This window comes from Aulostomus chinensis, chromosome 5, assembly GCF_037954235.1.
Source record: "Aulostomus chinensis isolate RoL2024-O1b breed Wild chromosome 5, RoL_Achi_v1.0, whole genome shotgun sequence".
NCBI lineage: Eukaryota > Metazoa > Chordata > Actinopteri > Syngnathiformes > Aulostomidae > Aulostomus > Aulostomus chinensis.
The window spans coordinates 19,696,141-19,720,632 of record NC_141324.1 but is presented as its reverse complement, the minus strand read 5'-3'; the positions used below and the strand labels follow the sequence as shown (position 1 = coordinate 19,720,632).

Genomic DNA, 24,492 nt, shown 5'->3' with positions numbered 1-24,492 from the left:
GCTGACGCTATTTGAGCCAACCTGAATTAAACTGAAGTAGTTACTTTATTTAAAGGGATAGTTCACCCAAAACAAAACAAAAAATCAGCCTTTTTCTTTGCGATACTGATTTTCAAACTGAAAACAAAACGAAACCCTACAACAGAATAAAAACAAAAAAATCCTCCTTACTACTCATCCAAATTAGGGAATTCTCGACACGCCAGGTTGATTTGGAAAAAAGAGCAAAGTACCTCTGGGCTACTAGTTAGATGAGTAACCAACAGAATAAAGAATACAGCTAAGTGATAGCAAATGAGATATATAACAACCTAAAAGAATAGAAGCATTTGCTGTGCATCTTGTAATTTAAATTTAGTGTGCAAAAAAAATACATGCAATTATAAAAATGTAATAAATTACAGATATGCAGTGTACAGACATAGCCAGAGCCAGAAGTAAAACAGTATATAATGATACAACAATAGCTTACTTCTGAATGGTTCTTCCTCTGCTGCTGATGAAATCAGTTCATCTTGTGTGTAACTGTACTACTTGGTTCTGTATAAGTGAGAAGATGTAAATCACATCCTGGTACTGAATGTATGAACTGTGACATAGGATTCAACTTAAAGTATTATTGTCATATCATACCATTTTACTCCGTCTTGCTCATAACATGAAGGAAAATAGGTTGTGTTTTTGAGTCATGCAAAGAATTCACCCTATGTGCCTGCTGCTTGTACATACAGTGGTGAAGCTTTGGTCCGTGAACTTGTGGTGTGGGGGCAGCTTGGGGGTCTGCTGCACTCATTTATTACAAAGCACTTGAAATAAGGACACATACCACACGGGTAAGTGTGAAAATTCCTCAGTAATTACACCTGCTGCATTTTTAGCTCCACTATTAATTGGTTACAGATGAGAGTAGGGATGTGGATCGAAAATGCCCCAAAAAGAAAAACTGCAGGACAGGTGATGTGTGTAGCTCCTTTTAGCTTTTGAAATTTCTTGGACGCTCATGTCAAGTGAGTTGCCAACAAGCCCTGGCGTAGTGCCGCCTGTTAACAGACAGGTCTACAGCAGAGCACTGCCTGTTGGAATGCCAAACATTTGTTTCATATGCAGAAAAAAAGAAGGGCCTGCTGATTTTCCTCCCTCCCCTCCACTCGCAGCTCCTGGGAGGGTCAGGGTGGTGGGGGGTTGTCTCAGCCACCTGTGCATATTCAGCATAGCAGAAGTGAGCGTCGGGCACATGGAGCTATGTACTGAAGGAATGTCGTCCCGCAGAGCAGCCACTCAATAAAGAGAGAGTGTGAAGAATTTGCTTTTGCACACACAGGATATTACTGTACATGTGTTTAACATAAACTGCTGTCAAAGGCTACGCTGCGCAACTGTTTGTCAAAACCTCATCTGAAGCAATTTTCCAGAATTTTTAAAGGATGTAGACAAATCAGACACACTGCATTGGCTGCAGCTGACAGGCAGGTGTAGCACTGAAGCTAAATATAAACTAGCCCTGGAAGGCACTTTCATTCATCTCATTTATTGTATGTACAACTATGTTCACAATCTTTGAATAATAATAATAATAATAATAATAATAATAATGATAATAATAATAATAAAGCTCACGTCTTTTCTTACAAGTCCAAGTCAAGTCCAGCTTTGGTTGTCATGCCGATTCCTGCACTTGTGTTTTTCTCCGAGTGCAGCGTCAGTGATGGTTGCAGGAGAGATGGATGAATCATTGTGGTCACGGCGAAGACAGAGCAGGAAAACACGCGTCTTTTAAAAAATGTTCAGCAGACATCAACATAATCAAGTTAACGTCCCATTAAGCTAGTAGCATGCTAGTTGACACAGCTGAGCAAACAAGTTTGCTGACTTCGTGGTTAACTTTTTTGTTCCCCGTGTCAGGAGCCTTCTCAGGTGCTGATAAATCTTGCTTGTGTGCTTTGTGTGAAGTATTTAAAGCAAAAAGTGGTAAAGGGGCTGGAGTTTTTGTTGCTGCTGCTGTTTTTTGGAGGGCTGAGCTAAATACAGATTGTTCACGAATCCCAAAGCCCCAAGTCCAAGTCCAAGTCCAAAAGAGGGACAAGAGGGAAAAACGTATGTCGCAGGTAGAAAAGTACAACTGGAGCATGAATGGTTTAGCCCAGAGGGACGCAACCTTTCCTCAACTGCAATGTGGAATTAAGGGTGGCAGAGAGGTGTGTGTGTGGCGGGGGGGGGGGGGGGTGTACATATGTAGGTGTGTTAGAGTAAGAGAGGGGGACTGGTGCTGCTTAGGTATGAGGCTGCCTCAGATCACATGACAATTCTGCTAAGGACTGTTTTTCTTTTCGTCCTGTTCGTCTCATGACCGTCTCTCCTATAATTGCTGCTGTCTGAGACATTTTCACCAGACTCACAGATCAATTGGCTGCATATTATGATTAATGCGATCATCTTTTCCCTTTGATTCCACGCTGACTCGCACCCATACACAGCAACAACAATTATCTGATTATTAGATGTGGTTTGAATGGAGAACAACATATAAACCCAAAAAAAGGGCCAAAGGCCACCTTTCATCTAATTCCAAAGTCAGTTAATTATTTTTTTTGGAGTGGTCTACTTGTAGAGCTGTCATGGTCCCCATTTCTGGAGGCTTAGCCCCCGAGGCAGTCCAAGGTTGTAATTAGGCCTAAGCAAAGAGGAGGATGGAGAGAGAGAGAGAGAGAGAGGAGCACTTACCGTTCACTCTGACGGATTGCAGGGAGCTCGGAAGTGGGCTGAGAGTGGCGCCGCTCACTTTGGGCCCTGAATCCCCCCCCCAGACAATATCACTTCCTATGTCTGTATTTCTCTGTCTCACTCAGGCACAGAATGACTTTTTAACATGTTTGCACACATGTGCGTAAGTTTCCTCACATGTGCAGAACATATTGATTCTAAATTTAGCGCTCTGACCATCCGCAAGCCTTGTGACATAAGAGCTCTTGAACCAGTATAATATATAATGTGTAGAAACAGCTTCTAATCACACATAAAGTGCTCCTCCACTCATACTTTATCTTTTTCAACAGGGTTTTATTCAAAGTCGCCTTGCCAAGTCACGTACATTATCGTTACAGACACTCCATTATTCATTGTAAACAAAGACTGAATGAGTCGGTGGGGGAGGGACAATCCCTTCATGCTACACTTACTTTATAAGGGTTGGTACTCTGGAGTTATAAAATGTGTTTTGATCTTAAACTGGACAGAAAAAGTTGGGTATTATCAGTGTATGACAAACAGATCAACTCCGATAGTTTCATCCAGCCGTAGAAATCTTCTCACTTAATATTTCTTTCAACAGAGGGAGAAATACTTGAATGCGAAGGAGCGTAAAAGGTCAAAAATGTTAAAAACAAACAGTGAAACCTCCATTTTCCACACTGATAATTGCAAATCTCAGCCAACCTATTGTTTATTTACCAAGGTTATGTTATGTTTCAGATGAATTAAAGACATTTGAAGCATAATAATGGGCGGTCTTGATCAAAGGAGCTCCATGGAAGGCCACTGCATCTCTATATGCTGATGATACCCTGCTGTTCATTTCAGCCTCATCTCCACCTCTCCTCTAAACATCAATAAAATATTACGGAAATGCATCGACTGACGCTTGGTATCTCACATTCCTCTGACTCCACACATACGGGACTCATTTGGCTGTTTTAGTCCACCCCTCACTTGTAAATACTCATGTGATGAATACGCGTTTGACTTGCATTTGGCTTTCAGATCTCTATTATTAAAATTCTTATCTTCCCTTTAGTTAATTTTCCCTGCTCTGTGTTACCTTGACCTGAAGATTCTACTGTCAAATACCTGAGTCAGTAAAATCAATCAAATCTCAGCCCTCTAAAGAAAAAGTAACTGTAATGGCTGGTCAGTTGTATGATACAGTAATGATAATAATAAGTACTAATGAGATACGCATGACTAGAATCCAGTAAAACGAGTCAAAATTGAAAAATGGATTCTAGAGAAACCAGTTTTACATTATTAATTGAGAACATTGTAGAACAGAACCAGAGCTCCTCCCTCCCTCTCTGACTTTAACTGTAATAAAGGCACAAATGTTTGGGAACCATATGAACGCCCAGCCAGGCTTGACACCCCTGCTTAATTCCCAAATCCCTTTGCAGAGGCGACGCTTGACCGAATGGCTTGTTGATTCCAGTTCAGTGGCCTAATGAGACTCTTCTTGGTGACATTTTTAGCAGAGAAAGGACATCCCTAGACACCAGCGGGCTCAAAAAACGTCCAACCCTCCCGTGAATGGGTCGGCTCTACCTCTCTTCTGTTGACATGTCGGCGATGCTTGTGTGTAAACTGACTTTTATCGTCTGGAAATGTGCAGTTTTAGTGCTGAATGAAGACATTTGTCTGACTCTTTCAGAGCATGGTGCAATGTAGTAGAACATAATGTTCACAGCATCTTCTGGACTTGCCGTGAGCTACTACATGGCACTTTAGCACACGGTGTCTGCTGAAAAACAAACAGGGGGCCCCAAATTATGCAGCTACCCCCCCCCCCTCCAAAAAAAAAGCTTTTTCTATTTTCTGCTCTTCAACCTTTGTTCTGCTTCAGAGGAAACAGATGAGCCCTGCCCCTCTAATTAAGCGGCTGTAAAAAGGCTGCAGAGATGGGGTGCTTGGAGGAGCTCTGTCAGCCTTTCACCTCCACATTACCTGCAAAAGTAAAAAAGTCGTTTTGTTGTTGTTGTTGCTGTTGTTGTCGTGACGGACGAAGTGCATGTGACAGGTTAAATCGATGTCTGTTACAGGTCCGGTTGGGACCACAACAGCAGTAATTATAGAACAGAAGTAACTGCTACGTTTAAATAAGTCAGCGCTCGTGTAATTTCTGCTCCTGTCATTAATCGGCTTGGTAAATTGTAAATATTAAGAGACATAAATCACATTTCAATGGGGATTCCTCCAGCGTAGAGTCAGACCTACATAACTCTGGTACACGCTGTAATTACCTGCGTGAAATATTGTGTCTCCTGACAGCTTCTTCTGTAGTCTAATAATGTTGCTTGGTTTTCTGGACTTTCCCCTGAGTCTTTTATTTCAAGGCCACTCGGCACTAAATAACAGAGGAAGACGGGTTCTGGTCTCTCTGCAGTCGCCACACCTGGGCCTTCACTTCCTTCCTGCCCTCCCCGGGAATTCTTCACTTTCACCACCTGCAGAGGGACAGTAGTGAAGAGGGAGGGTCTACCTCCCCCCCCCCCCCCCCCACACACACACACACACTTTCCTCTCCCTCCCTTAGCTCTGCAATTTTTATTCCCTCTCAGCACCATTAAAACTACCTGTCCGGGCTTGTGTGGAGCTAAAAGAGACAGTGGACACGTTTCATGGACCGACAGAAAGAAGAAGACATTCTAGGAACGTGTGTGGAAGCCCCCTAAAAAGATGAAGATCAGAACTATTCCAGCCCTCTCCGATTACTGAGAAAATAGGTTTTGAGGTGGGGAGTGTATGTGTGTGTGTGTGTGTGTGTGTGTGTGTGTGTGTGTGTGTATGGGGGGGGGGGTACATAAGAAAAAAAAACGCCCCACTTTTTGCAGGGTCCAAAAGTTTTAACAGTGACCTCTGCTGGCTATAATTGGAACAGCTGCAAAAAAAAAAAAAACAATTTTCCACTAAAACGTGCTGTGAAGCTACATTTTTATCTCCTAAAATCCTCTCGTGCATGTGACGCAGCAAGTATCTGTGGCTGTCAAACCTTTTACTGAGGTTTAGATTTAGACTGTTTCAAATGAGCAACACGACTGCAGAAATGTTTCCCTTTTATTTACAAAGCAAATCAAACAAGTCAATATACAAATAAACTGTTCACGTTATCCACAGAGGTCCAGTATTGTATAAGATTAGTACTGTATGAGGTACAGATAATAATTCAAGAAAAAAAACACAACAAATTACACTTGTAATAATAATATTAACAGAGCTTTACTGTGGTGGCAGGTCCCTCTCTGGCAAAAATGGCTGCCCTTCACAAAGGAATTGATTTCTATGGTTATCATCTTATACGCAACATCGACAAGAAAGTAGGGCTGAGCAATTTATGGATATATACTGAACTTTGTATAAAAGTGTTTCTGCTGTGTTCTGTCTAGGTTTGAACAGTATCAACTCTAGTCTAGTGTACTTTTTGCCTCTTAAAGCATCTTTGGGTACTTTGAAAGGTGCTATATAAATGTAATATATAATTATAATTACTAAAACATTGAGAATTGTGATAGACCTTTCCAAATAGTCAGAGTTATCACAAAATTATTTCTCAAATGTTTGAAATAGAATTGAAATAAACAACATAAACGTAATTCATGTACCTAAATAGATACGAAATATTGTGATACATGATATGATGCAGCCCAGCCCCACTCTCCAGCGTTCTCTTCCTTCCAGAGCAAGTTTACTGTGTCACTGCAGACGTTGAACTGAAATGGCTTCGTGCAACTCTGAGCACGCTAACATAAGTACAGCCTTTGTTCTCCCACTATAGCAGCGAGTATCTCTTTTAAAAATTCAAAATAGTACACAAAAAATCATAGATAGTGATACTCAAACACTGCAGTGCTGTTAGTGGCCACCAGTCCTCACAAAGAGTTCAAAACAAAAACAATTTTACTTTGAGTACTGATGTGTTATAATTGTCACATGACACACACACACACACACACACACACACACACACACACACAGATACATATATATATATATATATATATATATATATATATATATATATATACACGTTTATATATACATATACGTATATATACACATACACACACAAACACACATACATGTGTATATATATTTATATGTATACATATATACACACTCACACACACATATATGTATATACACATACATACATATATTAGGGTTTTTACTTAAAATATTTTCTACTGTTTCTCATATTTCATCACACACTTTCATTAAAATGTTGGCAGCTTTAAAAGTGGTCATATTCACATACAGCTTAGTAGAGGAACATTATTTATCATGGAAGCCACATACTGTACATGCTGGGCATGTAAAGTACGCCACGGTTTAAAAAAATAAAACATATACATTGCATAGATAAAGTATGTATGCAATGTCATAATCCAAATTATACACACTGCTGCAGTTCATACTGCATGCTGGACAGACCCAGCGTTGAACTTTATACACCCTTTAATGAAATAGGTTTTGGATTAATGACAAAGTCTCACATGCAATATGATTTTCTCTCAGAACCAAAAACAAAGCTGCATAAGATAATTAAAATATGTTTTTATAATGTTGTACACCAGAAGAAAAAGGATTACACACATCTTTTCCAGGTTTCTTAAATGACTACTCTACAGTTAGTTAACAAAAAAAAGGCAACATATGAGTTTACATTTCTGTTGAATGCCCATGTGCTGAGAAGTCATCATTTGAATAATAATAACCAGATAAGAGTCCCGTTATCTTCAGTCCTTAAAGTCTGAAAAATATCATTCAGTACCATCCTGGCACTTCAGTTCCTGACTTCCTGTTTCTCGTCTCTCCTGGAGATCGACTTCCTGTGCCTACTTACTCCTGTGTGAGCCGATCATCACCTTTGACACAAAGTTGACAATGGCGCTCGCCGGCTGCTCGGGGTCATGCTCTGCAAACAGATGGCATATGTTGTCCATGGAGGTGCCCGTTTTCCTTGCCACAAAGCCAAAGATCCTGCAGAGGTACAGGAAATTATAGTATATATCAAACTGCAAAAGTTGCTGCTGTTCTGGCTGTGTACTACTACTACTAATAAGAAGAAGAAGAATTTTCTTACTTTGCTGAAGGGCAGCTATCTTTTTTCCACCTACAATCAGAAGAGTTTTAGATTATTAGAAATACTTAAATACTTTGCTCATTCCTTCGTTGGCCATAACACTACGCTTTCAAGGTACATCTGTTGGTATTCTCCTGCTCCTCACACCACACCTTCTTAATGACAGGGTGGTTTGACACAATACTTAGCAAACAACCTGAAACACCTTAAATTACATGTGTTAAAATCAGCAATACTCACTTTCTATCTTGAGGATCCAAAGCACAATATATGACGGTGCTGACATTGTAATGCCTCCTGAAGAAAAGCCTAAAAAGAGACAAGTGATTGTAGAGAAGCATGACTTTGAAAGGATATGTGGTGTGTGTGTATGTGTGTGTGTGTGTGTGTGTGTGTGCGTGCGTGCGTGTGCGCGCGCATGTGTGCAAGTATGTAGGTGTGCTGAACTCACTTCCTCTGGTTGTCAGTGAGGGTGATTCCCTGGGACGACACCTTGAAGTGGACCACTGTGGAGGTTGGTAGTGGGCTGGAGCTCAGGGTCATACTAGTGGCTTTCTGCACGGCTTGGACCCCCGTCAGGGACTCCATCTCCACGGAGCCCAGGTACCACACGTTACAGGCTGCACAGGGACACACACACAAATCACTTTTACTGACATTAGGATAAGGAGCACCTTCACCTACTGACTGCATCTGTGTTTCTGAGGAGACCTGCTGTTGCTTTGTCATTATGTCTATTCAGAGTAGGTGACGTTAGACTCCTAGTTACCTGCTCCCTGTTTTAGCAGCTCAGCAGCAGAGTTGGTGACTGACTGAGAGGAATTCTCCACAACATCTTCTAGAGGATCTGGGAACAACAACATCATGTCAGAACCATCACAGAAAAAAATAGACAACTACCATGTGAGAAAGTGTGTGTGTGTGTGTGTGAGTGTGTGTGTGTGTGTGTGTGTCTGTCACCTCTATCTGGGATAATAAGTTTACAGGGTAAAGCCAAAGGAGTAATTGAATGTTGGCAGACCAGCGCAGTTAAACTTCCTGTCAAAACAAGAACATATTCAAGATAATTACAGTGATTTGGTGCTTAGTTGCAACAAAAGTATAACATCAGCAATTGTCGAGTGAATTTTATGTTAATACTAATATCTATCTATCTATCTATCTATCTATCTATCTATGTACATGTGTGGTCTGCTTCTAATAAAAATTAAATACTGCAATACCCATATTGCTAATGCTAATATTAGTAATAGTAGATGGTACATATATATAAGAGTATGATTATAAAGAAGAAGACACCAGAAAAAACGGAGAAACTGCAGCATGCATCATTTATATTACAAGGGGTGGATTAGTAACATTAAATAAAAGCATAAATGTTTAATTCTATTATCTGAAATGGAAAACATCACATTGTTTCAGAAATTTTAAAGACATAATTAAAGGTAAATAAAAACATGAAGTTGTAAATAACCTGCATGAACATTGCAGGCTGTGGTACAATCCACCAGTGACCAACAGAGGGCAGCATTGTGCATGAAATCTTTGGAACAGTTAAACCAAAGACCCAGAAGATGTAAGCCAAGTGTAGTAGGAGTAGTTGTAGTTGTAGTAGAAGTAAGAGGACACTCACCAAAATAGGGCTCGTTGGGACAACCCTTCAACCGAACCCCTTTCTGTGTGCACTCAATCAGGAAGTGGCGTACTAACTCATTGGATAAATCTCCTCCTGTTACACAAAATTGTAAATCAAGAAAATGAGAGGGAATCAATTCATCACAGTAGTCTGTGACAAGATTTACTCTCTGTCTCAGTACAACATGTAATGTCCCAGTGATGAGTTACATAAAACATATTAAACCTCTACATTCAGGGATGAATGGGATTATGATTGAACAGAAGCGCGTCTGAGGGGGTCAGGAAGAGTCAGTGAGGAATGTCTGAACACAAAAGCTTAGAGAAAGGCCTGCTCCTTAAGACGGGTTGGGTTTCACACTTAGAAGGAACTACAATGCCCTAAGCTGTGGAGAGGGAGCGTGTTATGATGTCACCACAGGTGCTGTCGGACTGCAAAGACAAACAAAGAGACAGGTGCGTGTGAGGGGCATTAAGTGAATGCTGCGGTTGGGTGGTGCAAGAAGTATGTTAGCAAATAAAGACAAATACCCTATAAATGCAGCTACTTGTACATCTACTTGTATAAATTCAAGTGGTGTGTGGAGTTTATACTGCAGTCTTTGCTCTCCAGAATATACCCAGCTAAGCCTGAATAACTAAAGACCTTTTGATATCATCAGTAACTCCTGCGTTGTGGGACAGGGAGCTTCCCAGGAGAAGGCGCTGGGATCAGAACAGGCCTCTGGACCCAGCACAACCTTTGTTAGGAGGTGAAACATTAGCTGCGCATTTAAATCTATCAGGCAATAGAGGTCTGTTTTGCTTCATCACGATGTCGCCCAGGAGTGTAACACAGAGTGAGAAGCTCCCTACAAGAGGAAGAGACTCTCAGGTTCCAGTATGCAGGTGAAGTACAGTGTGACGTAACTGTAGATGGCTTTGTGTGTGACACCGTCATGAATGTTTCCCAGGATGTTCCTCCCTCTACTGCAGCAATCTTTTTCCACAAAAACTACTGAACATATACACATGTCGTGTGAAGCGAGTGTGGAGCCAGGATATTAAGTGAGTTTACCATAAAAACTGAGAATGGAGGGGGAACAGCAAGCTGCTCACTGACTTGGTCTCTCCAAAATTTAGCATGATCTTTTTATTTAACCAAAGAATAAACCAAAATGTAAAAATATGTTGTTGTTTAGGGAGAAGCCACGTGGCCGTGATGTGCTCAAGACAGTAAATTACAGAAATCACAGCTGCTGCATACTTTTACAAAGCAGTAAAAGAGAGATGAGCTGTTTCCACCAGTCTCCAGTTTTTACACTTGGCTAACAGACAAAACGGGATTATCAATCCTGTCATTCCACAAGAAGAAAGCAGATACAGTACGAGTAGTTCTAAACATGTTAAACAAGTGCAAAAATGAGAGAAGAAATATCAACAATCTTAGAAAGTGATAGATATGTAAACTAAAGGGTGCTCAGAGAGAATACCTCCACTGAGGCCCTATGACATCATCAGGTCTGAATCACTTGCAATATCTTACTGAGTCTTATCACCGCACCCTGATCCCGAACCAGGGTCCATGGGGTACTGATCAAAATATTCTCATCATCCTACTAAAAATATCAATTTTTCTGCTCCCAGACCAGCCAACACCAGAGGTCACATGACCATAAAAGGCTACTGTGATCCTTTTCTGACCCTGGATCTTCACTCAAATACAATCAAGGACCTTTTCAACAAGTTGCACTATTTTATTCAAATCTACAGTACCTTTCTTGGTCTGCTGGAGAACTGAGGGTGGGGGTGTAGCAACCTTCATGGCCAGTCCGTAGGCCCCCCTGAAGGAATGGCTGTCCCGTACGATGAAGCAGCCGGGCTCCTTGTCCTTCAAGACTGAAATGGCTAATTGAAAGAAATGCAATCAGAACTTGAGTAACAAAATGTGATCTATGATTGTCTGAGCTGCTTTGGTTCAGTGAGACTACCTTGGTCCCGTGAGATATCCGGTTTGTACCAGAACTTCGATGTGTCCTGCACAAATTTTACAGTAACCTGCTTGCTGGTCAGAACATCTGTGAAAACACAAGAGTATAGTTGATTTGTGTATGCTTGCTCAGCCAGGGGGGCGTTTGCTTCATGAGCGGAACTTAGCTCACCTGGCAGCGGTGAGGCTGTGCCTGACGTCTGAGCTGAGAGGTCAGGCAAGACGTTGGGGAAGGGGATACTCAGAGAACTGCCGCTGTGGGGGCTTGAGAAGCCACTGAGGGCTGGAGAGGACGTTCCCAGTGAATGCTCTCCATCCGATGCCCTCTTCTTTTCAGGCAGATGTGGCGGTTGCATCTGAGGTTGATTGTGATTCGAGTCCATGGATTTGAGAAGATCCATTTCATTTTTGCCTCCGTTTCCCAGCAGAGAGGAGGTGGAGGTGAGACAGTCTGAACCATAGCCAAGACCTGAGTCATTCTGCTCCTCAAAGCTTTGGGCAGGACTGCGGCTGAGAGCGTAGCGAGCCATGCGGCTTCGCTGGCTGCTGCGAGGGGAGCTGTGGGCATTAGGGGCAGGGTGGATGTGGGGGTGGTGCAGAGAAGGAGAGTGGTGACCGTAGTCCAGTGAAGTGGAGCGCTGTGGTGCTTGTCTGGCTGAGGGGTAACCGCTCAGAGAGGACTGACGGCTCAGGACAGGATGCTCTGGCCAGGACTGGTTCACTGATGAGCTTGAGTTAAAAAGCATCAACAAAAATACGGAGTCATAAAAACCAGTCCTCTTGTTTATATCTTTGATACAACTAGAACGGGGATGCTCAACACCCAGGTTTAATGTTTATTTCGACCAGTCCTCCCTCTCTAGTACCAAAAGCATGTTAGTATTTAAGCGATATTTCACCCTCAAAAACTGTATTTTTCCTTCTCATAAATAGGTGTCTTCAGCTCAAAAGGTCCCTCCTGTGCTACATCTTTGTTACTCCAGAATACAGAAAGAGCTAGCCATTTGCATTTAGCTTGAAGCTAATGGAGACTGATGGCTAATAGTCTAGCATTTGCGCTAAAAATAAACACACTATGCACTTCAGAGTATGCAAATTAATGTTTTTTTTTTGTTAGCCTTGGCAGTTGTTTGTTGCCGTAGCTAGCTGTCGCCTCCTTTAGCTTCAAGCTAAACATATATGGCAGGCTATTTCTGCATTCTGGAGTTACAAAGAAACAATGCAGGAGGGAAAAAATATCTTAGTGAGCTCAAGATACCCATTTTTGAGTACTTGAGAGGCTAAAAAACAACAACAACAACAAAAAAAATCACTCTTTGAGTGAAGTATGACTTTAATTGAGGTTTTCGATTAGCTGGATTTCTACCTGTCTGTCCGCTGACAGGTCCCAATGACAGAAGCGGAATGTGTAGCAGTTAGCGTCCTGTGGCAGTTAATGGCGGAGTCTGGTAAGCCGTCCACTCCAACATGACTCATCATCTCTGAATACCCTCGAGGTTCTGCGTTAGAAAACAAAAAGACAAAAATGTATCATTTTCAGGTTTATGAAGACATTGACAGCCATGCTGCTGCTGCCTCTGCTGTATTCATGCAAACCCGCCATGGTGGCACGCATAGATCTGTGTCAGCCTGATGTTCCTGCAGATGTTTGCCTTTCACAGATAACACATATCGCTATCAGCACGTAAACTTTCAGGCTAATATTAAATTCATAATATACATGCTTATTTTGTTACTTAGGCATTGTTCTTAGATCAGACTATTTAACAGTATCATTGCTTAAAATGATCTCTGCTGTAACATAAAAATGTGCACATGTACAGGAAGTCATTAAAATATATTTTGGATGGTCAAAATACACGTTTTGTTAACAGCACTGAAGAATATTTATCAATATATCTACAATATTTGACAGTAAAAATTTCAAACAGTCAAAAAGCAGCGTATCATTCAGCTGTAGTAACGCTGTCTAAAAACATAACATGCCATGACATGCAAATATCCTCTGAGGAAAATAAAGTGTTTGTTGTTGCTCGACCCTGACCGTCAATCTCTAGAAAACCAGTCACCAATTATTTCCGCCACAAAACCTATTAGGTGTAGTTCCCAAAAGGAACTCCAAATTAAAAGCCTTCACACATAATTATCTAAAAGCTTTAATCCACCTCAACATGAAGTCAGTGAACCTGAGACGTCACAGGAACATTTACAGATCGGAGTCGTGCACAGCTAAAAGACTTGCTGCTTTCTCCCTGTTTCCCCTCGGTATACACAAAGACACTTTCATGGGGGAAGAAAAGTTTTTTCAGTTTTTTTTTTTTTTTGTGTGTGTCTTGCTTCCTCACTCACAGTAACCATGGAGATGAGTCAGGACTGAATGTAGTGATTATTTCTGTGTCTTGGTTGTAAGAGGCACAGCAGGGGTACAGATCTGTTCCCAGGCCTTAAGATATACCGTACACCACAACGGAGACGAGTCCAAAATGGGTCAAAGTGGATCAAAATGACAGACGATCCTGCTGTGAACTTAACTATTTGTTTCTGGTGTTTCTAGATTTTCTGCTTCATGAATAAAAATCCCTAAATGATTCAAAAAGCAACGCATATGTCAACAGACAAGCTCTGAATGTGAGGTAGGTCTAAAAGAAACAAGACAGTTCACATCTTCACAACAGTCCTCAATCACTGCTGCTAGAAAGTGCTGTGGCCCATGCTGCGTCCCACCTCAGACAAACGCCACCGAAAACACCCATATGCAAACACACATCAACCCAACACACACACACACACACACACACACACACACACACACACACACACACACACACACACACACACACAAAACCACTGAAATGCTTCATATTTCAATTTAACAACAACACTGTTATGTCTCTAAAAAAGGTTTTCCAAAAGCCATGACCACGCAGACATTCTCCGTAAACCAAACGTGACGGGCAGAGACTGCTCAGGAATCTCCCTATTTTTGCGTTTTTTGAGACATCTTTGTTTTCAATCTAATTCTTTAAAACCGCAAAAATTCCACCAACAACAGTGTCGCAGTGACAAGGACCTGACACGCCACATGCAGTCAGACATGAAAGACAAACTGTGACCCCCCGTTCACTGTCTAGCCTTTTTGTCACTGGCTGTCTAGATTTGTATCAGAAGGAAAAACTGCAGAGAAACATGAGCCTACCGTGGTCTGTTCTGCAGACTCCGTAGGACTGCATGCTGGGAGATGGAGTTTGCCTGAGTTGAGTAAACTCAGACATGTTTTTCACTGAAACGAACAAGGACAAGCGTTTTAGTGGTTTGATTAACACTTTATATAAATTTGATATAACATTTATGCTCAGGGTCCAAACACACACACACACACACACACACACACACACACACACACACACACACACACACACACACACACACACACACACCCACACACACACACACAGCCAAATATAAAGTGATTTAAAATTCAAATGTGCTTTTTATAGTAGATTTAATACTTTTTTATCTTTAGAAAAACCATTCTGAATTAAGGCATTTTATATGCAACAAAGGTACCAAATTAAGGCATTTCTTAAAATAGAATTAAGGTATTTCAAATAAAGACATTTCAAACATTTTCGATCTTTTTGGATTATTTGAAGTCGTCTCACAACCCCCCGTCTGTGTCAATTGACTCCCACTCTGATTTCTGACATGAAGAGTGTGTATATTCCTGATATTCTATAGCATCATTGTTTTCTCTATGCGTTTACTGATTTTTTAGTGATTTTTATGCCCCTTAATGTTAATGTGGGTAAGCACACCTGCCAACATAGAGCCTGTCTAGAGATGTCTTCAGAAAAAAAAAAACGGGGGGGGGGGGGGGGGTTGGTGATGGTCCATTTTTCACATTTTCTGACCTGACAGAGATCCAAGAAGGATTGAAGCATCTTGTGAAAACTTCTGTGACATGGAGCTTTGAATTTGTGTGTGTGTGTGTGTGTGTGCATGTGTGTGTGTTTGTGTGACTGCTCTCACTTCTAACACACAGTACTCACCATAAGGTGTAGGTGGAGATATGGGGAAGGCGGGTGTAGGTGGAGTCATGTCACTCACAGCATCAACCCCGCTGTCCATTTCTGGCGCCCTGTAGCTAGCACTGTCACTCCTGTACAACATGGTATGCTGGAGCAAACACATCAAACAGAGCAGGGTGAAAGTGAAACAGGGTAAAACACACAATCCAACTACGCATTATGCACACATATTGAATTTACCTGCGGCACACAGGGGGAGTACACCCTCTGGCTGGTGTAGTCCTCTGTTCCACCCCAACCTGAGCTGCAGAAGCTTGGGAGATCCATGCCGTCACTTCCTTGACGACTCAGACTCCGTATGACATCACCACGTCCGTCTCCAGACTGGACAGCTGAATACACACAGGTAGACAAGTGTAAACACGTCACCGGACATTCAGAGAATTTCATGCATCACCGACTTCAAGGGAGCAAAGCAGAAGGTAAACTTATGGCAGTCCAGTAGGGCTGCATGAGCCGGACAAAAATCTAATTATTTGATTGATATTGCAATATGATTTGCAGAATAAGAGGGATCATCAAAATTCTCTCTTTTTTTTTTTTTTTGGAAAACCCCCTGAAAATTTTGAATTTCATGAGGCTCAGTAACAAAAACAAAGATGTTCACTGAGGTCTGTAGTACAGGATGTGTAGGCAGGACATCTCTGCAGCAGCAGCGGGTTTCAATTAAAGGTGCATTTTGACATTTTGAGCCTGAAACAAATATTCTGACCTTGACATATTGTAATTTTGATTAAAACTTTTAATTAATTCCACAGCCAAAGTAAGTAAAAATATTATATATCTATATCTTCTACTAAGCAGTCTGTTGAAATGTGTGTCCATCCTGAAATGATAACAAATATTTATTTTCCAGCGCAAACAAAGCTAGTCCATTGCTACATTAGATCCAGACGAAAGATCAAACTCACAGTGACCCTTGATAGGAAAAACTGGATGGAGAATGAATGAATGAATGAATGGATGAAGGAAGGAAGGATGGAATGAATAAATGAAGGTAGGAAGGAAAGAAAGGAAAGAAAAGCTGTCACCCTGCTCAATCTGGACACCCTGGATGTTATGTTTTGAGAGGACAGCTGAGGAATGCCCAGGATGTGGCTCGTGGGCTAGAGGGTGAGGACTGTGTGTGTGTGTGTGTGTGTGTGTGTGTGTGTGGGGGGGGGGGGGGGGTAATGTTGTGACTACTCTGAGGAGTGCTACCACTCAGCACCAGGGTGTTAATTTGAGCCCTCCCACTGAGCTCCAGCCTCTCAAGCCTGAAGAATGCTAATGATGCAGAAGTGCTAATGCCAGGGATCATTACTCACATTGTCTGCGGTGAGTATGGATGACACAGATGGTGTCTTGCCTGCTTGCCTGTGTTTTTCCATGCGGGGATGTTGTTCTTTTTTTTTTTTTCTTCCAGCCCTACAGAACTTTGCTCACAGGTTTTGTGTGCCATTGATCCAGAGACTGTTGAACTTTTGTCTGTCATGACAGACTCACAGGGACAAGCAAGCACAGATCGAATACATGCTTTGCTTTTGTCGTCATGACAGTCCGGTCAATTATTCACTTCTAGTAACTGATCATTCATTCTTTAACTTTTGTTTTGTAAGTCAGTCTTGCGCTGCACTGCGCAGCGATGAAAGACAGACAACTGACACACTAAAGGGAAAAAAAGTCAATAAAAGGCCAAAAGTTTTCAATTGGTGTGAAATCCGTTCACCATGAAGGTGAAGCTTTGAAATTCTCCAGGTTTCTACATAGATTCAGTTTTTTTCTAACCGCCACTTGCCAGGACATAACAAAGGTCATTCAAGCGTAATTACAGCAATATGTTGCTACCTCCTGAAATATAATGAATTTCCTTGCGCAGGCTCTTGTTCACCACTCACCATCAACTTTATGTCAAACATAAAAACTTGAAACCTCTTTATCATTTCCCTCTTCCGCGTTTCTTCACAACTGAGCAGCAATTCACTACAAAGTGGTCAAAATCATGAAAGTCTGATGAGCACAACATGAAAAGCAGCCAGGATTCCTGTCAGCAGTGTGAACCAAGAAACATCTGCATTGAAAGCCACGTCTTCCTACAGGTTATTTTCAAATCAGCAAAGTTATCGCCTTCAGCGTTTGGAATGAGGCCTCTGAGTCGCTGATATGCACAGACAGGTATGGCTTTGGAATCAAATGGAAAAATCTTTGCCTCTGGGCTCACATGTTCCTCCTTTGGAAATTCCTCAGGCCTCCCCATCTTGTACCCCCCTGCAACCACAATCATGCAGGGAGCGTGACTCATACTGCCAGAAGGATTTCTACGTTTTCTCTGCATCGCTGCTTTTCAGCCAAACAACATCGATAAAAACTCATAATGGATTTTTCTTGAGTATCAACTCTGGGTAAAATATTTGTAAAAAGCAGAGGAGATCATTAACAAGAGGGAAGTTACAACGATTTTCCAGTAAACTTAATCAGAGGGAAGTTGCGAGAGTTTTCCAATATTGTTGATCCGTAGACATAATTAGCGAACAATTTCTTGTTGCTGGAAGTGCGAATAAAATCAGTCAATTACTACAAGGATACAGTAGAAGTAACTTAGGCAGATGTCACATGCTAAAGTCACAGTTTTGCTAGATTCCACCAACTCAACAAATACAACAGAAATATATAACTAATCAAACTATGGTAACAAGAATCTGATGCGAGTGAAATGTTGCACAACAAGAGCATGAGTCAGTAACTCATGGGAGCATTAGCAGATGAGTAATATCAAAGGAATGATGTAGGTGTTCACGCTCACAACTTCTATATTGTCATCTTTCAGCCGGTCTGGGGGAAAACATAATTTCAAAGACTTTTAGTTTTTGCAAATATCCGTATTCCTCAGTATTTAATCTCTATAATCAAACACCTGAGTGGGTTCAGAAGGGTCGATGACAGCTGCTCTCCTTCTCCTCTGCGTTGATTTCTCGTCCGATACAGACAAGTCTGAACAGCTCACTTTCCTCAGAAACATCCTGAAAACATCTGAAAACCTGGCAACAACCCTGCTATTTCTGCCACTAAAACACGCCAGGTGGGAGAGAAGGCATGCTTTGTTTACTTTGCAGTGAAGGAGAAGAAAATGCTGATGGAGAAGAACTACAGTTTTAAAGCAGTCTTAGCATGTGAATTAAAGTTACATTGTTAGCAGGTTTATTGGACATCTCAGGTAAAACCTCCACCACAGCTGACACCTAACGTCCAGACCACACCACTTAATCACTTCCACACCTTGACAGTCTGACTAGCTTACCTGTCTGATGCGTGTTATTATCATTCAATCTGAGATTGATGCCGTTTGAGCATTTGGCAACTGAGGTCGTCACGTGCGTGTTGTTCCTCTTCACGGAGCTGCTGTGGTTTGTTTTGGGCATGAACGTGGGGTCCAGGTCCATGATCAGCTGATTGAGCTGGTCTATGGAGTTGTCAATGTCCATTGTTAGAGATTTGAACTCCTCGTCCCGTTTGTTGTTATTGTTATTGTTTATCGTCGCCTGTTCCTTGAGAGGAGCAGTGTTTCTCAGAGCAGTTGTGTCCCTGTCCACTGGGTCCTGCGGCTCACTAGGTAGGCCTGCTTTGGGTGAACTAATCCCTTCTTTGGTCCCTGTGTACCTTTCTGTATCATTTCCATCATCTGGCATGTAGATGAACTGTTGTGCAGCAACCATCTGCTGCTGGCGGACCCAGGACTGAGTGGAATAGCTCCCTTGTCTATAGACATGCTGCTTTGGCATTGAAGCACTGCTGGGATTAGCCAAAGCCACAGAGTTGCTCCTGGAGCCAACAAGGCCCCTTCTAGCCTCAGCATAGTGTCTCTCATATTCCTCCATGGGAGGAGGTCCAGGGTGGTGGAGGTGGGGCTGGCTTTGGCTTTGTTGCTCCTCTCCTCCAGGACTCCCGAAGCCATCAGATAGGAGGGAGTTCTGGCTGCTCTTGTGGCAAGAAGACGACAAGGTCCCTAAGCTGTCCACGCTGTGCAGATCATGACCTGTAATGACCTCATCATCCAGGATGTCAGTCTCCCTTTCTTGGGGGCGAGGATCTCCATTGATGTGCACTTGAGCTGGGACTGTCTGCTGGATACCCACTCTGGGGCCTTGATCCTCCATCTCCTCCAATGACGGGTCCTCAACTCCAAATCTGCTTAGAAGACGCTTCAGCTGGACTTTTTCCTGCTGGCTCGGACCCTGGTTGGGCCTGATGGTGGTGGCTGTGGTGGTTGCAGGGGTAGGATTGGGTCTGTCCGCCCACAGAGAAGTGCTGGACAGTCCTGAGTCGCTGCTGACCGAGAGGGCGTGGTCGCTGTGGTCAGGGCTGGAGGTAGCGGAGGTTGTGCGAGCTCCTCTGCCCAGTGTGGCCTCTCCTCCACTGGGACTCCTCTTGTTAGCTGCTTTGTCCTGGGTTAGGCCTTGAGAGCGTGGCGCTGTAAAATAGAAGAGATGCAGCGCTTCATACAGTCAGCTGGTATGGGCACACGTACACACACACACACACACACACACACACACACGAATGTATGGTACAAAACCAAAGACAAAACAAGACTCCGTTAACATGCACAGTCATGTCACTGTAATAATGGCATCATTCAGGATCTGACACAATCACACCTGACAAAGACAACATTACAGACATGACAGACTAAACAGTTAATACCACACAACACAAGGATACAACAAATCATGTTTGTGTCAATCAAACTAAGGAAAATGTGGGGGGAAAATCCACTTTATTTAAATTAATGTTTTAATAACAGCTTGTTTCAAGTATTCTGAACTCCGTGCTGCATTCACAAGCTGAACCATCAAGGTGAAAGTGAATCCAACATGCGCACAACACAAAAGCTCTTCCTCACATGTTTGAGCGTCTTCTATACGCTGCTGCAAGAGTCAGACAGCGATAGATCTTCAGAGTCTGACCCCTGCATTCCTCATCCTGCTGTGATTAAGCTGCCCCACTCCCTCTCGCCTGCCCCTTGACCTCCAGCATATGTCCAAACAACTTCCTTAATCCTCAGAAGTAAAAGAAAAAATCACGGAGGTCACTCATTTTGTAAGGACATCCACCACAGCTCGGATGACAGTACAAATCGGCCTTGCTGCAAAACAGAGACTAGCAAGTGCACCTGAATAACAAAAAACTAGAAAGAAAAATGCTGTTTCTGTCAATCACGTTCTGCCTCAACAAAAGAAGAGCGGGAACATGACTCCTACGCTTCTCCCTCAACCCACTGCTGCAAGTACTTGCCTTTCAGTCAGTCAAACCATGACCAGAGGATCTAAATACCAGACATGCATGATAAAAGTCCCCCCCCTTCCCCAAAAGCTCCTGTGTATTACCCCCCACTTACACAAACACACTGGCAGAACTTACATCCGGCCTCAACTCAGGCCTCCATGCAGGTCACTTCCACCGGGAGCTTTTCCAACAAATCCCTCTTGTAACATTCCTCTTGGCAAGGTGCAAGCAGGTTTTAAAACAGATGTTTCCCCTCTTTCCCTTCATACTGCCCATCTTGGTCTCTGTCATCACCCTGCCTCCTGTTTCTTTTCCCTCCCCCTCCATCTGTCTCATTGAAAAAAAAACCCCTCTTACCTTCACCTCCACGCTCAGGTGAGCACGCAAAACAATCCTTATCCCCAGGAGAAGAAATGTTGAGGAGAGGAGGCCATGCAGGCAGGCGATAGTGTACATGGCTTCTACTCAGCACATAATGGTCAGGGTCAAATCGAGGGAGTTCCAACGAGTTGGCCCTGCTTTCTTTCTCTGCTGAGAAGGTGAGAGTGTTTGCACTCCACACAAGGGGGGGACCTTGAGATCTCCAAATAAGGGCAGAGGAATGTAAACAAATGAGGCGGAGCTACGGGGTGAAGGCGGGCTGAAGGAAAGCAGTAACCCGACCTCTTGCCCTGCATCAGGGGGACTACCCCGCTGAGGAGAAAAGAGGGGAGAGAAAGAAAGAAAAAGGCGGCCCAGAGAGGATCAGAGAATGAAAACAACATTCCGGCAGCTCCAGACTTTTTCACTCTGTAAAAAGATACGTTTTAATTAAAGCAACCCTAGCCTTCTACTTGGAGCAAGTCTTAGCAAAAGTGGCAGCCAAGTTGTTTTCCTCTCACTCTTGAGTGTCATTAAATTACATGGCTGCTGTCTTCATGTACAATCCTGGCAAGAAACAGATGTGGTCAAAAACTCAGCGACGAGGTTACACAATCATTCTGAAAAGCGCTTTAAGTCGCATAATTGCAGTGGCGTGAGCAAACCCCATGAATGACAAGTATGCTCTTGGCTAGCGCACTTGAGAAAATCAGTCAAACCTTTTATATCTTAGCATCCATCCCGTTGGTTGTTGTGGTAGGATCGGAACCTGAATAATCCACCCTTATAGCACAGAAAGAGACAAAACCAGAGATGTTTCCTTTTGTCCTTCTCAGTAACTACAATCCCATCAGTCTGAATGTCAAAGAATGGTGGTAATCCTCATTTTCCTCTGTCCAAGCTGCATGTGCCTCTAACGTGGAGACAACAGCCGAATAACTCACTGGTACAGGAGTTGATGCGCTTCAATAAAGCATCAACAACAAATAACTGTTGAAGGAAAATTCTTAGTTAAATTGGCAAAAAACAACAACAACCGCGCAGTGGTATTTTAATTACATATAGTCGCACATCAAGTACACATTGCCCTTGTTTTTGAATTTATGAGATAAGTACTGATGAAAAAAACAGAAGTGATTTAATGACATATGTTTTATTCATGAAAAATGATTTTGGCTCTGGTTTTCTGAATTAATGTCAATGGCTTTTTTCCCTTTATAAAATAAAACTGTAGAGTCTGAGGTTTCTGTGCATAGCTAACAAACAAATGACGATTCAATCTGTATGACATGCAAAGATGTGAGCATCTCAGACCAAAAGCAAAATAAAACTGCATGAGTGTAAACAAGCAAGTTTGCTCCAGTATAAATGAGAGAATTGTCTTGGGATTTTCTTGGTTGCAAAGAAAAACAGCACGCAGATCATTTTTGCTTCTTCGTAGATTTTGAAGTATCCAGCTGAAACACTTTTACTTCCCCCATAATTCAAAGAGCTCAGAGTATCGTAATATTTTCCAATTCTCTGTTCAGTGAAATTCATCAACCTCATTGTGAGCAAGTGTAATTAGAAGTTAGCTCATAAACGTAGTCAAAACAGATGACAAATCATACGAATTAATGTACCCAAATAGAACAGAATCTTTGCTTGGTCACACAACAAACCATTTCATGACAAAATGGCTGCTGTGGAAACTTTGCTGATTATTCTGAGTAACAGAGACACTGAGCCTTGACTTTGGAAACACTAGGTGATAATCTCACTTCACGGTCCATTAAGGAGCCGTTCTGGATCGTATCACACAACCTAAACAGCTCTTGAACCGCTACTACATGACCCAAAGTTTGAGTGACAGCTTTTTTCTGTTGTGGTTTTGGAATTGACCACTAACAGAGACAAGATGTCCTTCAAAAAGCTAAAAAAAAAAAAAAAAAATTAAATTAAAGTAAAATAGATTTCCACCAGCTTTCATTCACCTTCTGGAGGCACATACAACTACATAGAACGCTACACTGTTGTTTTTCACAGGAACTGGACACGTCACAGCCACAATAGAGCAGGTCAGTCAGAGCCACAGAAAGAGGCCAACATTTCAGCAGACTGACTTCCAACTGAAACGAGAATGTGTATCAACATTATAATTTTGTCAAAGTTACCACACGAACTGCTTGTTTTCACCAACACAGCACAAAGAGACCAAATACTGCGTAAATCAAGTAATATGACACACAAACCAAAAAAAATCGGACAGAGCAAAAATGTGTGTTAGCGCTAAAGGAGGGAACACTGAGGCGGTATAGCCCATCGCTGTTTATTTCACACACAACTAACACACTGACTTCCTGTTTTTCTGTATCACTTGCTTAAATGGGTTGCATCATCACCTCCAGCAGCTGGAGTTAATTATGTCCATACTGAGTCCATAACCCATGTTGGGTCACTACACATGACCCCCCAGAATTCACTAAAGGCTAAACAAGTCAAGGCCCAGAGTACCTCATCAGGGCAGAGTGAAAGCCTGACCCATGACCTAGCATCATTGGGGTCACCCCTGCCAAGAGGGTGCAGCCAGTTCGACGGACTGCAATGGATGTCATGGTGGACAAACACTTAGCTCGCTGATCGCAGGCTGGTCGCAACATGAGACTACGGAAAGTCATGCTGCTATGTGAGCAAAAACCCTGGCGCTGTCTGGAAGTGTCCCTCACTGCTGGGTCGATGACAAGGGGGCCGTGGCACTGGGGATGAACCCCCCAGGAACCCATAACCCTTCCACAGAAACACGCCTCTTTTCCCCTCTCTATTACAAACCAACCTAATATCAAAAAGAAAAAGAAATTTAAACTTTTATGAATTTTATTCTATGAAGAAAATACAACCATCACATTTCTGGTTTGGTGCTCCTGCAAACGAGAACAGAAGAGCAACGCGGTTCAACTAAAAGCTGGTTGTGCTACAGTTAAGGAGCGTTGGCCTGGTGAGGTTGTAATTTGTTTGTTTTAGCTAAAATTGAAGTGTTTGTGGATTAGTGAGGATGCAGCTGGATTAAAAAAAGATGTGGATTATACCAGATGCTGCGCTACAGAGTTTGTAAACTCTCTATAGCTATTGCTATAGCTATAGAGAGTTTGTAAACTCTCTATACAGTAGCTATTGCTATAGCTATAGAGAGTTTGTAAACTCTCTATACAGTAGCTATTGCTATAGCTATGGAGAGTTTGTAAACTCTCTATACAGTAGCTATTGCTATAGCTGTCATAAGCAGTCACTTGACAGAGCTTCAAGCTAAACATACATGGCTGGCTAGTTCTGATTTGCTGGAGTCACAAAGAAGT

The 24,492-nt window shown here is 42.3% G+C and overlaps 1 protein-coding gene across 2 annotated transcripts in view; it reads right to left on the bottom strand.

Moving 5' to 3' along the window:
- Positions 1 to 5,802: 5,802 nt before the first annotated feature.
- Positions 5,803 to 24,492, bottom strand: part of LOC147261631 (tensin-3-like) — a 34,872-nt gene continuing 16,182 nt past the window's right edge. Inside the window, exons 13-27 of one of the 2 annotated variants that reach the window (XM_086203752.1) lie at positions 18,816 to 19,985; positions 15,719 to 15,870; positions 15,500 to 15,626; positions 14,647 to 14,730; positions 12,817 to 12,949; positions 11,623 to 12,179; positions 11,452 to 11,538; positions 11,237 to 11,368; positions 9,480 to 9,575; positions 8,807 to 8,884; positions 8,616 to 8,693; positions 8,298 to 8,466; positions 8,087 to 8,155; positions 7,847 to 7,876; positions 5,803 to 7,743 (exon numbers count right to left, since the gene is read on the bottom strand). In XM_086203752.1, the coding sequence (XP_086059878.1) occupies positions 7,599 to 7,743; positions 7,847 to 7,876; positions 8,087 to 8,155; positions 8,298 to 8,466; positions 8,616 to 8,693; positions 8,807 to 8,884; positions 9,480 to 9,575; positions 11,237 to 11,368; positions 11,452 to 11,538; positions 11,623 to 12,179; positions 12,817 to 12,949; positions 14,647 to 14,730; positions 15,500 to 15,626; positions 15,719 to 15,870; positions 18,816 to 19,985 (3,107 nt within the window). In that variant the 3' untranslated portion in view covers positions 5,803 to 7,598. The remainder of the gene's footprint in view (positions 7,744 to 7,846; positions 7,877 to 8,086; positions 8,156 to 8,297; positions 8,467 to 8,615; positions 8,694 to 8,806; positions 8,885 to 9,479; positions 9,576 to 11,236; positions 11,369 to 11,451; positions 11,539 to 11,622; positions 12,180 to 12,816; positions 12,950 to 14,646; positions 14,731 to 15,499; positions 15,627 to 15,718; positions 15,871 to 18,815; positions 19,986 to 24,492) is intronic. The other variant, XM_086203753.1, reaches the window with a different exon arrangement.